Source organism: Halyomorpha halys, unplaced genomic scaffold (assembly GCF_000696795.3).
Source record: "Halyomorpha halys isolate HHAL.00 unplaced genomic scaffold, Hhal_1.1 Scaffold799.1, whole genome shotgun sequence".
In the NCBI taxonomy this organism is placed as follows: Eukaryota; Metazoa; Arthropoda; class Insecta; order Hemiptera; family Pentatomidae; genus Halyomorpha; species Halyomorpha halys.
This window is the reverse complement of record NW_027108683.1, coordinates 420,402-432,626: the sequence shown is the minus strand read 5'-3', so window position 1 is coordinate 432,626 and position 12,225 is coordinate 420,402. Positions and strand designations below refer to the sequence as shown.

The following is a 12,225-nucleotide window of genomic DNA, read 5'->3' as shown; positions in this document are numbered from 1 at the left end:
GTGTTGAATTCTTTTTAATAAAACAGGAATATTAAAACCATGCTGTAATTAAGAATTGTGTAATTATATGCATCACTTTTCTTGTGCAGGTTCTGCTCAATGATCAGATACAAGATACAAGTCCCCAACAAGTTTCAGAATCTGAAATTCAAAAGAAACAGGCCTTATCTTCATCATTTTTTAAAACAAAGGAAAAATCTCTAACAAACGATGATAGGTTATCAAATAAGGAATCAATTCTTGATGTAAGAATATTAAAACTATTTTAGCATGAAACTCTTCAGACTAAGATATGTGTTAAAGCCACCTCAAATCAACTATGTCTTTTTGTTGGAAGGTTTAAAAAAGAACAAACAACTAGCTGGTTCGAATTAAACATTTATTTGGTCAATTTAAATATTTTAAAAACTTAAACTTAAATAAACAAAAGATGACTAAAACAATGAATACAAGTAAAAATAAAAAAAACCTTAAACAAAATAAAACTAGCTGAATAAATTATGAAGAAGAAAATAAACTAATTTACAAAAAACAAAACAAATAAATATATATATAATAAATACCGCTTGATGAAAAGTGTATCCACTCCAATAGGTCAGAGGAAGAGTGCTGCCAAGATGTGCAGGTTGCAGCTTTGTAGCTAAATACACCGCTGCAATATACACTTTTAAACTGGTCCAAAGATGGTGCAATGGCTCACAAACAATCGAAAAGTCCCAAAAGCCAAGATGCCCACACTGGCACTTATTAAGGGCAGACAGAGTCTAGTTATTTTAATGTATTAGGCGAGCTGACTAATTAACAAAAATTTATATTCAAGTCGAAACGCAGATAAGGTCTGGTTTTGGACTGTAATGTCTGATAATGCTCTCAAAATTTCCAAACTATTATAAATGCAGACAGATCTACTTTGACGCTATCATGGCCACTAGTTAGCCGGAACTGTACTAAAAACGAAGATGGTCGGCCCGTTGCTAGGCAATGTCTTAGCGACAATTATCAGCCCTTAACAACTGTCTCTATTACTCATTATAACACATAAATATAATTACATATTTTTCTTCTCAAATAACTAAATCTAATTAAAATAATAAAAATAAAACTAAATGTAACTAAATTAAACATTTATACAACTCTACTATTTATATTATTTAATACTATTTACAAATTTTTTACAAGGTAATGATATATTATGGCATTAACAATATGATATATCAATTTTATCTTAATAATATAATTTTTGTTTGTTTTTATCCTTGTGTAGGCTTTATCAAGAAATGAGGTTGTAAGTGCAGATTCCCAGGTAACTTCTGAATCTAAAAAACTATCTCAAAAACCTGAGTCTCCCCAATTTATGAAAACATCTGAAAGAATTAAACTTAATAAAAGATCTTCAAAAAAGGAATCTATTCTTACGGAAGATGTAAGTTCTTTAGAAGTTATTGTTGCAAAAATTTATTAAGACAAAGTTTATCAATATGTTAGAGTTTAATGTTTTATTTAAAATGTTAATCAAATAGGATTTAACAATAATACTGTATTTTTTATTCACCAAGTGATTAAAAATAACAATATTTTAAATATAATATACTGCACCCTCATTATTAAGTGGGTTATGACAAAACTTAACTAAGCTGTAGCCAGATCAGTCAAATATAAAAGATTGGAAGAATTAAAAGGTATCCAAAAATTAATACAAAATTTGAAAAAAAAATAAAAACCAGTTTTTCTTTAAATTATTATTTTTATTGAATCATAAAGATAAGGTTATGTAAGGAATAAAAAATGGCAGATGGCCTCCAGGTCTTTGCTGGCAAATACAGTTTTTTGTTGAAATTTTTCTTGACTATTTTACATAAATGTGGCTGAATTTCATTGATGCAGCGTTAATGCATGCACATGCACTTGTGGGCTTGTTGGCATATACCTTTCACTTCAAATAATTCCATAAAAATTAATCTAATAATTTTAAATCACACAATCTATGGGGCTAATACTTATCACTGAAACGTGAGAGTACAAGGCCAGGAAATGTCCCATGCAGTAATTAAATGGTTTCACGGGCTGCATAGCATGTGGCATCGTCTCGTTGAAACCACATGTCGTCCACATCAATGTTATCTGATATAGGCAGAAAGAACTGTTATTTATAGCACTATCAACATTCCCTGCTTGAACGGAATAATCTACGAGCAGAGGTAGAAGAGCAAAGTAGATGGAGAAAGAACGATTACAGCCATTGGCCTATGGTAACATCCAAAGTCTGTTGACTCTCCGATGTCTGAAAATCCGTCAAAAAGTTATTTGGCTGCAACTCGAAGTTTCTCTGGTGGATATGAGATGTTCTTGTGACAACACTACATGAATAGAACACATGAGCAAAAAAAGTTTTTTCCTACTCCTCTTGATACCAGTAAAACACTTATCTTTTTTTAATTTATCAGATTGGCTGCCATCATACAGTAGAAAACCAGTTACCACTTGGTTTAGATTATCTTTTATTTTGATCAGTGGTATACACACTTTCTGAAGAGTACTTCAAAACCTATGAAATAGCAGACAATTGAGTGTGAAAAAATGTTATTTCTTCGAATGAAGTACTTGTTAATGTTTCTCTTTAAATTATATTTTTTGAAAACTATAAAGTCCACATTATAAACTGGCTTGCCTCACAGTTTTATAATTAGTTAAATTTTAAAAATTATTTAACTTTCTCCGTTATTTTATTCAACATTTTAAAAACTGACTTGCAGGTTCCAACCCAAGTCAAAAGCAAATCTTCTGAGAAATTAAACAAGGACCAAAGCAATAGTAAATATTTTTCTCAAACGTCAAAGAATAAAAGGAACAAGGATTCAAGAACAACAAAAAAGGTGGGTAGTGTTTCTTTTAACCAATGATTTTTAAATTGTTTGCTTTCTGAATATAATAGAGAAGTAAATAACAATAATTTAAAGTTTTGACATGTACTGTAGTACACCAATTAGCTTTTCTGTCTATAATGCCGGTAGTTGACAAAGAGTTAACAAAGCTAAGTTTACTTAGAGCATACTTAGCTACATATTTTTTATTTTTGTATACCACCAGCTATTAAAGCTAAGCTAAGAAAACTGATTTAGTCATCCAATTAATCAATATTCGTTTAATTTGGTCCATATCAAAATTTGTATCATCACCTGTATGTACTCAGAGCACTTACTTTGGCTGCAGAATTCTTGAAACACAGGCTCTTTTTTTGTCTATTATTTTCATTGTTACCAGTCTGCTATCGATATTTGAAATGAAATGAAAAAATAATTTTATTCTGGGACATATGTCCCCTAAGAATAAATACATGGTTCATATAGTGAGATTTTTATCTGGCAAGCGTTTACAAATTTTCAGATAGTAGAATGATTATTACATTGGTATATTGGCTTTACTACTGTTTATAATGTTAATCAATACATGCCTATTTATTTGATTACAAAGATGCGGAGGTTTGGTTATTCAATAAATGGAGGAATAGGTGTTGTTTAAAGAAAAGAATTGATGAGGACTGGGGAATGGAGATGGGAAGAGAATTTCAGAAGGAGGTTGCACGTATGACGAAGGATTTGCTAAAGAAGGAGGTTCTATAGGAGGGCATATATAAATCATTCGGATGGGATCTGGTGTTTAATAAGTGGATGGATGAACGAAGAGTGAGGATATCTAAGATATAGGTAGGTTTTTTGATTTTAAGAACTTGGAATAGAAAAACACCAAGGAGGTATTGCCTTCGGGAGGTTGGATAGAGCCACTTCAACTCGGAATACCAGCGGGAGACTTGAGATCGCCTAGGGAACCCAAAGATAAATCTTACAAAGCAATTCATGAGTCTCTTCAGTCTCAACTCTAGTCCTGCAGATAGCCCTCCATACACCAAGGATCCGTAGTTGAAGTGGGGGAAGACGAGAGAGGATACTAGGAGCTGACGGGTGTTCTGAGGAATGGAATTACAGAATTTTATTTGTCAAGTATTTTGTGTTTTTTTTTCCTTCGAAGCTTCTAATATTACTAAGCTTGGCAAATCCTTCATCTAGCAACAAAACTCAGTAATAAAAAAAACAATAAAAAAATTAAAAATATTAAACACAAAAATTACAACAAATTTAGGTAAGCCACTGGGATAAAATAAAATCCCCCCCTTTATTGCCTGTTGGGAGAGTTCTATTAAATAAATTGAAAGACATTTTTTGTAACCACATAATGCAACTATATAATTTCTAACAGAACAAAATTTAATCCATGAAGGGGCATGTAAAGGAAGGAGATAATGGTTTGATGCTCACGATCCTGACGTCCGATAGCTGATGATCGCTGCCTCATGCTTAGCTGGATTCTGTGATGGGTCCAAGGATGCTGCTGTCTCCTCACATCTCGTTCACTGATTCTCGGCTTTGTTCAGGTGGCTTGTTGTGATGATAATGGAAATTTACCCGATCCAGTTGATGTTATAATCAGTTATGACGGAGGTAGCTAGGTAGCACACGTGACAAATGATGTATGGTGGTAATATCAGATTGCTACGTGTGATTCACGATGTCTTGAAGGGGTATTAAAATGAGGCATAAAAATATTATAATTCTCAAAATAATCAGGGTAATCCAACAATCTTCAACACAGACCAATGAGTTTTGTTAGCATTTTTCAATTTTTTCTTAGATGCATGTCAGAGACCAAGTACATATTTAAACAGTTAGTTTCTTGAGGTTATTCAGTTTTTCAGTATTCATCTGATGAAAAAAGTATTCTCTCTCATTTCACAAAGATTTTTTCCAGTGAGCTGATCTCATCATTCTCATCCATATGATGAACTGGTTATATTTTTCGGCCTGCTGTCATTTATTTTGTTTTATCAACATTTAATAGGAAGCTTATTAAATTTAGAGATATTATAGGCTTTGTTTAACTAATAGTATAGTATGGTATCCAATCATTTTTCATTAATGTTAAGTTCAGAAAGAGGTATTTTATTATTATTATCACTTAAGTAATTTTTTTTTTTGTTCTTATATTGATTTTGTGATTTCTAATTTTTGTTTAGGATTTGTATATGGTCCAACATTCACATCCTAGTTTCAAAGAAATTGTTAATCCAATGGCTGAACACAGAAATTTACCAAAGAAATCTTCTAAAACAAATCAAAGTAAGGAGTTGCCAAGAAATTATTTAAAGGTTAAAAAAGAACCCTGTATAATAGCATTTGGTACAATAGTCCGTCCGAAATCTAGTCCTGTCCAACAAAATGAAAAAAACCATCCTTTAAAAAAGGAAAATATAACATCTAAGAAGAAAGATTATAATGAAGAGTTGTCTTCGGCCACATGTCAGCAGAAATCTATAAAGAAACAACTCGTTTCACAAACAAACAATTCTTCGGTTGTAAGCCAACAAAAATTAAAAAAAAAAGACTCGAGTATAAAAAGTAATGATGGTGTAGAATCATTGAAGTATCATATAGATACCAGGAAACAGTTAAATAATATGCAGAAAAGATTTAAAGAACAGGTAAACATCTTTTTCATTATTTTTAGTTTGTTTATGTTTGGCTTAACTACGTCATGTTCTCCAAGTACAACAGGAAAGAAACAGTGTTCTATACTGCTCTGATTTCTGGAATATAAAATAAATTTTATTCTGGGACAAGATTCCTCCAGATTAACAGAAATGTACCATTTAAAGAAAACACATCTAACCTGAAAATACTGTATTATAAATATGAGGAAAAGATAGTCGAAGTATAGTCAATAATAATAAACACAAATAAAGAAAACTTATTCTATTTGTGCCAACGTTTCTGCCTAAATTTAAGTTCTTCATCAGGGTTGATTTGATGGATTCTCCTCCATGAGTCAATCGCTCAATGACTCGCAGAGGAGAATTTATTGAGACAACCCTGATAAAGATCTAAAATTTAGGCCGAAACTAAATGGTAAAATAAGTTTTATTTATTTGTGTTTATTATTATTGACCACACCTCCGACCATATTTTTCTCATTTTGAATCTCTGATCAACTATATATACTCCATAATAATAAATATAACTTAATTTATTCTATATCTATTGTACAAACTATATAAGTAAACAAATAAAATACATCTTATTCGAAATTGAAAATAAAAGAAGTACAATTGGCAAATATAATAATTATTTAATTTATAAGTAACCTCTATGCATATATACACCAACATATATAATTATATACGAACATCCATTTTTTGGACACACTTATGCATATGACTCTAATAATATGCCACATGTCCCTGGGGAGGGTTGATTTTTATTTTGTAGTGGTCCCACTGGATGATAATCAATTTTCATGGAATGGCCATCCTGGTTAGAATAAGTTGGTTACTTGTAGAAACTAAACAGCATTAAATTTGATGTTGAATAAGTACCATGGTTTATTATTTCATTATTAACCGTAAACCATGATAAACCTGAAAACAATTTTTTTTCTCAAATTTTATCCAAAACAACATATGAATCCAACAGAAACACATTTCCAGGGATCCTAAAATGGTTACTAAGCAGTTGATTAGTTGGATAAAGTAACGAATCAGAAATTTTTAGTCTTTCTTTTGATTTTCACCTAAAAATTCTGAACAGTGGATCCTAGTGAAAAAAATTAAAAATATAAATTATATGTTGAATGAGTACCATAACATAATGATTTGGCCAAGCAATATGGTTACTTTGGGCTCCTGCAAGTGGTCTGTTGAAGTCTATATACAACTAGAACAGGTAGTTAACGTAGTAGTTACATGCTACAAATTTTTACATTGCAGAACTCAGTTGATGCATAATTTAATATTCTATAAATCACTTAATTATTACTTTTTTTCTGGAATCTTCTTAGGCCTCAATGCTCCTTACTTTTTCAAAAATAAAATCATCCATAAATACCTTAATGTTCCATATGTAACCGATCTAGCCCAAACTAGATATCATATTTCCATTTTAAACTCCCTAACCACCCAAACCCACAAATTTCTAACCTTGCTTCCTCTTCCATTCCTGACAATCCTATGTGGTGCCTGAAAAGAAGATGGCCTCGACACCATCTAATGTAGAAATATTGTTAGATTATAACCAGTGGGTGGGTAGTTTCTCTACATGCCTGTATCACTCCATTATGATCTTACATCAAATTTACTAAATGTATTTTAATGTAAATACAGTTGTAAATATCATTAAATAAATAAAAATTAGTGTTATTTTGTAAAACTAATTATCTGCATAGTTACCATTTTAGGACTGCCAAAACAGTGTTTCTGAGGTAAATTTGGATTCATGTATAGAACAATTCGTAGCCCTGAATTTTAGGAAAACAAATTTAATGGTTTACATCTTACTTCATGATAGATTTTAGAAGTTATATTAACTTATTAAACAAAGTTCTGGGAAAAGTTTTAAATAAAGTTTGTTTTTTTTTGGTTTACAGTATATTACTTCTACCGGAAGATTATTGATTGACCGTGTGTGTAGATGAATGGAATATGATCCGGGTGCGGTCAAAAAAACTCAAATAGTAAAAAATTATACTATTTTTATTGAGCCAACGTTTCGCCCCACGTAGCAGGGCTTCGTCAGTGCTAAAAAAGATACAAACACTTGACATAGTTACAAAAAAGAAAAAACATAAGTGGAAAATAACAGGGGTATACAATGAAAAGTAAAATATAATAAGAAAAATTAAAGATTGTAAATAGTAAATGAAAAGGTAAAAAAATAGTAACAGATAGATAAGAGATAAAATAAGAGAAGAAATATTAAAGAAAGTACAAATTAAGAGATGAAAAAAGAAAAGAATAAAATCAAATGAGACAGAATTCATACCTGTTTTGATGGGACAAAGACAGAGTGAGCTGTCTCATCATTTGATTTTATTCTTTTCTTTTTTTCATCTCTTAATTATATTTTACTTTTCATTGTTTACTCCTGTTATTTTCTGCTTATGTTTCTTTTTTTCTTTTTTGTAACTATGTCAAGTGTTTGTATCTTTTTTAGTCTTGACAAAGGCCTGCAACGTGTGGCGAAACGTTGGCTCATAAGAATAGTATAATTTTTTACTATTTGAGTTTTTTGACCGCACCCATAATTTCTTTTACCATAACTTTTTCTACTTGTGCAAAAATTGTCTTAATTTTACTTTTTCAAAATGGAGTATATTTGGTCCTAGAAAATAGTTAACTTATGAATGCACCAACGTTGTGAGATACTGTGTTCTTATTAAGCAGGACAGTATAGGTTACCAACATGTTCTAACCAGTGTTTGAAGGTCAGTTCAATAGAAGTCAATACCCACTTGCTCGATTGATTTCTGATTTTTACTTTTAATTGAAATTATTGTTGATTCTAGTGGCCTCCCCCCCCCCTCTCTCACTCTCTCTCTCTCTTTATAAGAGGGCTGTAGCTGCTGCTTTCTCCAGGTGGATTTGATTTTCTCCATTACGGACAAAATGGACTGTTTTTTCTGTCCAAGACCAAATGAGTAAATATTAATCATCTGGAAAGTATGGACAGTATAAAAAATAGTGTTTTTATGTTCTTTTTCTTTTTTCTTTTTTTTTTTTTTTTTAACATCTTGACCGAGATTGATGACACAATATTACATGCTCCAAAGCCATCATACCATGATGGTTTTGGAGCATGTAATACAAGCTATTGTCAAGGGGTATCGTATCACTCATTGATGTTTGGACTGTTAAGAGGATAGCTCCCGCCTCTCCCTTTCACCTTGGAAAGTCCCAAACTGTGTTTAGTACTGTCCTAGCTTCCACCAGCTATGATCATTCTGGGTTCTGCCACCTTTAATTAAAAAAAAAAAGTGTTTTTGGATTATTTCACTTTTTATAAACATTTTATAGAAAATGTGGTGGTATACAATAACTTTTTAGAGTCGTTATGCAGTAATTTAGTTACCAAAAAAAATCATGATATTCATGTATCAGCTGATTTCATATTTAGATTCAGTGGCAGACTCAAGTGATGACAATAGTTGTCATGGTTGAAAAACCAGTATTAAAACTTTATTTGGATAAATTTTACATTTTATAAATTATATAATGTTTTAATTTAAATTAAAAGAAAAACATCAATAAAAAAAAAAAATGTGTTTTTAGATGGTTTTCCAGGGAAGCTCCTCCAATCAAGGTCTTAAAGGATAAAAAGAATAGAAAAAAAGAAAAAGAACCAGTGTTTTTAGTGTTAATTTATTGAAGAGTTTTTGCTCAACCATAAAATTGCGATTTGTAGTGAATGTATCAGAATAAAAATCATAGTAGAAAGAAAAATAGCATAATATAAAACCTTAAATTTATTTTGGTTATTATTTACGTTCATAATCAACAGCTTTGATGTATTTTTCTCTATTTCTTTAAAAATTCAGCATGTCGTATCAGGGCCTGAATTTGGTTATATTTGACTGCTGTTCTTCTGTATGGTGCAATTCCCTAATATTTATCATTTTTATTCATAAAAACTTGGAAGGTATCGTCAAATTGAAATTTAAAAACTTTAGAGATAACAAATTACAACTTAAATAAAAAAACAAACAAGAAATTCACAAAAATCTCTTAATGAGTCACTAACCAACCAACAAAGTGAACAGAATTATTAAAAAGATTTAGTACAGTATTCTGTATTTTACAGGCATTGCCTGTGGTCGCCTATGGTCAACAGAATTACTCAAAGACTTAAAATATAAAAAAAATGTACAAAACAAAAAAGTGGACAAAGTGTCCACTATGGTTACTAATCAATATATATCTTTTCGTAATTTACAGGTTATGCTGGTTTTACTTTGCTCAAAGCAAATTTTTATAATGTGGAAAATCCTGTGAGTTGTGAGGTGTATTTTTACTAAAATTTATTGCCAACCTTATGAGATATAAGGAGACAGAATAAAAAAAGGAAATGGAGAGATTTAGTTGTGAATTATTAAAAATTGTGGCACCATTGTTTATGATGAGGGCTGCATTGGTTGGCCTAGGATTTTAACTGATGAACTAATAATAAAAATAACAACAAAATATTATAAACATTTTTGGAATTATGGAGATCTCCTCGAATCTCAATTTTCAAACTAGTCATCTCAGAATACGGTGAAGAGATTATTGGATTTTAAAAGTGTTCATGTTGGCAGGAGTGATCAATTGTTTACCAAAGAGCAGCCCAGTAAGTAAGGCACTGTGCTCCTATCAGTCAGCCCTGGTTCAAGTCCAGTGGGGGCAGATAATTATTTATTCTGTTGTGTCAACCATGGTTTGACTTGTGGGCGAGAAATCTTCTTGGGACACACAGCTTCTATACAGATTTTTAGATACAAATGGTTTGATGATTCTATTTACCGTGAGAAGCTTATTGTCTTTTGATATAATTGGGAATACCAAATTGTTATTTTCAAGGGGATGTCTTCACTATGAAAATTTCTTCAACCAAACCTTTCTGCCAAACCATTCATCATGTTACTTCTGTCAGTCAATCCCTGCCAGCCATGTTCTCTGTCACACCATCCTTCTAGTTGATTGAAGGTCTTCCTCTCCTACCTTCAGCTTCCCAATCCATCACCAACTTTGGAATTCTGTTACCAATGATCCATTTTACTTTTCCACACCATCTGAGTTTTCGTTGTAATATCACCTCTAGAATATTCTTTCTTAATTCTATTTTTCCATTTATTGTAATACCAACTAAATCAGTGCATTCTGAAAAGAAAATGTTTACTGTGCTTATTGTGATGCTAGTGCTGTGGTTAAAATGTTTCTCAGATTTAATATAAAAAAAAAATTTAATTCGAATTCAAATTGCAATGAAAGAAATTTTTTTTTTAGATTGTGCACGGTTTTCAAACACATTTTTTTCATATAAAAAAACAGTCGGATATAGATGAACCCAATCGCCCTTCTTCATCTGTGTCTTGGAAAACTTATGCAAAGATGGCTCATAAAGTTTCTGGTTTAAACTTAATAAAATTACTGAAAGAAGAAAATAAACAAAAAGTGGTAACTACTTAAATATTAAAAATTACATAGAAATCATTCATTCAAATTATATTTTACAACAATATAACTTTATTACTAGAGATTGGATTTTTGTGCAGTAAAAAAATGAAAAATGTTCAGGAATAAATCCAAAATCGTGCAGTAAAAACTCAAAATATGTATAAAACACCCAAATCCTGCAATAAGCAACTTTATTATTGTTTAATTAATACATGAAATACTTACATAACCTTTTTTAATCAAATTTAACTAAATATTCTCTACACTTATACAAACATACTTCAAGAACTAAACTAATCTGATTAAAAACCCAAAATTTTGCTCCTAATTGAAGTTCTATGAGAAGTCTTAACTGTATTAAATGATCTTATATTCCTATTAGGAAGGCTGTAAGTTAATATTTCAACTTCTTAAAACTACCCTAATTTTAAGTTTTTTAAAAAATATGCTAGGTACTATGTAAAATAGAATATTTAAATATATTCTGCTGAGGAAAATTCTCTTTTTAATTCCCCTAATAATTCTACATAGCATGTTCTTCCATTCAGTTTTTCAATCACAATTGAAAACTATATTTATATAAGAACATACCACTAACCAAAAAAGTAACAAGTAAGAAGTCAATGTTAGAAAACTTTCATCAGTTTTGATTTAAAATATAGAGGTGTGCCAATGACGATTCTAATACTAGTGCCCTTCTAGTGGACCAGAAGACCTGTAAAAAGGCAAACTTATATAAACGGAAATTTAAATACCCTGGTTCTTATTTGTATGCCGCAGGTTCATCTAGCATGAGGCCAGAAGCAAGGTGGAGCAAGCACGTAAGGCTACCCGATTGTAACATTTAATCTTCTGGAATACAGAGATTTCCACTGAGAAAAAGCATTGAATCTTCACAGCTCTAGTGGAGTCTCTACATACACTTCAGAAATGTGGACAATCAACCCCAGTTGAGATGGATTTCTGGAGGAGATATCTCTGTGTCACCCGGCTAAAGAGAATTAGGAATAAGGTTATTTACCAGTGGATGGATGTGGGTACATCTGTAAACAAAAAACAAATATATCAGGGCATATTGGCTAAAATGGTACGCACATGTGAAGAGAACGTCAGACGAATGTTGTCTGAACCGAATCCTAGATTGGATTTCACTGGTGAGGAGAGAACACAGACAGTCCAGAAGAAGGTGGTTG

General features: G+C 31.2%; 1 protein-coding gene across 6 annotated transcripts in view; it reads left to right on the top strand.

Annotated features, from left to right (window-relative positions):
• LOC106686233 (uncharacterized) overlaps positions 1–12,225 on the top strand; it is a 111,967-nt gene that overhangs the window by 54,854 nt on the left and 44,888 nt on the right. For all 6 annotated transcript variants that reach the window (XM_024361664.2, XM_014429418.2, XM_024361666.2 and 3 more), the window contains 5 exons: positions 90–245; positions 1,265–1,423; positions 2,754–2,873; positions 5,069–5,533; positions 10,862–11,032. In XM_024361664.2, the coding sequence (XP_024217432.1) occupies positions 90–245; positions 1,265–1,423; positions 2,754–2,873; positions 5,069–5,533; positions 10,862–11,032 (1,071 nt within the window). The remainder of the gene's footprint in view (positions 1–89; positions 246–1,264; positions 1,424–2,753; positions 2,874–5,068; positions 5,534–10,861; positions 11,033–12,225) is intronic.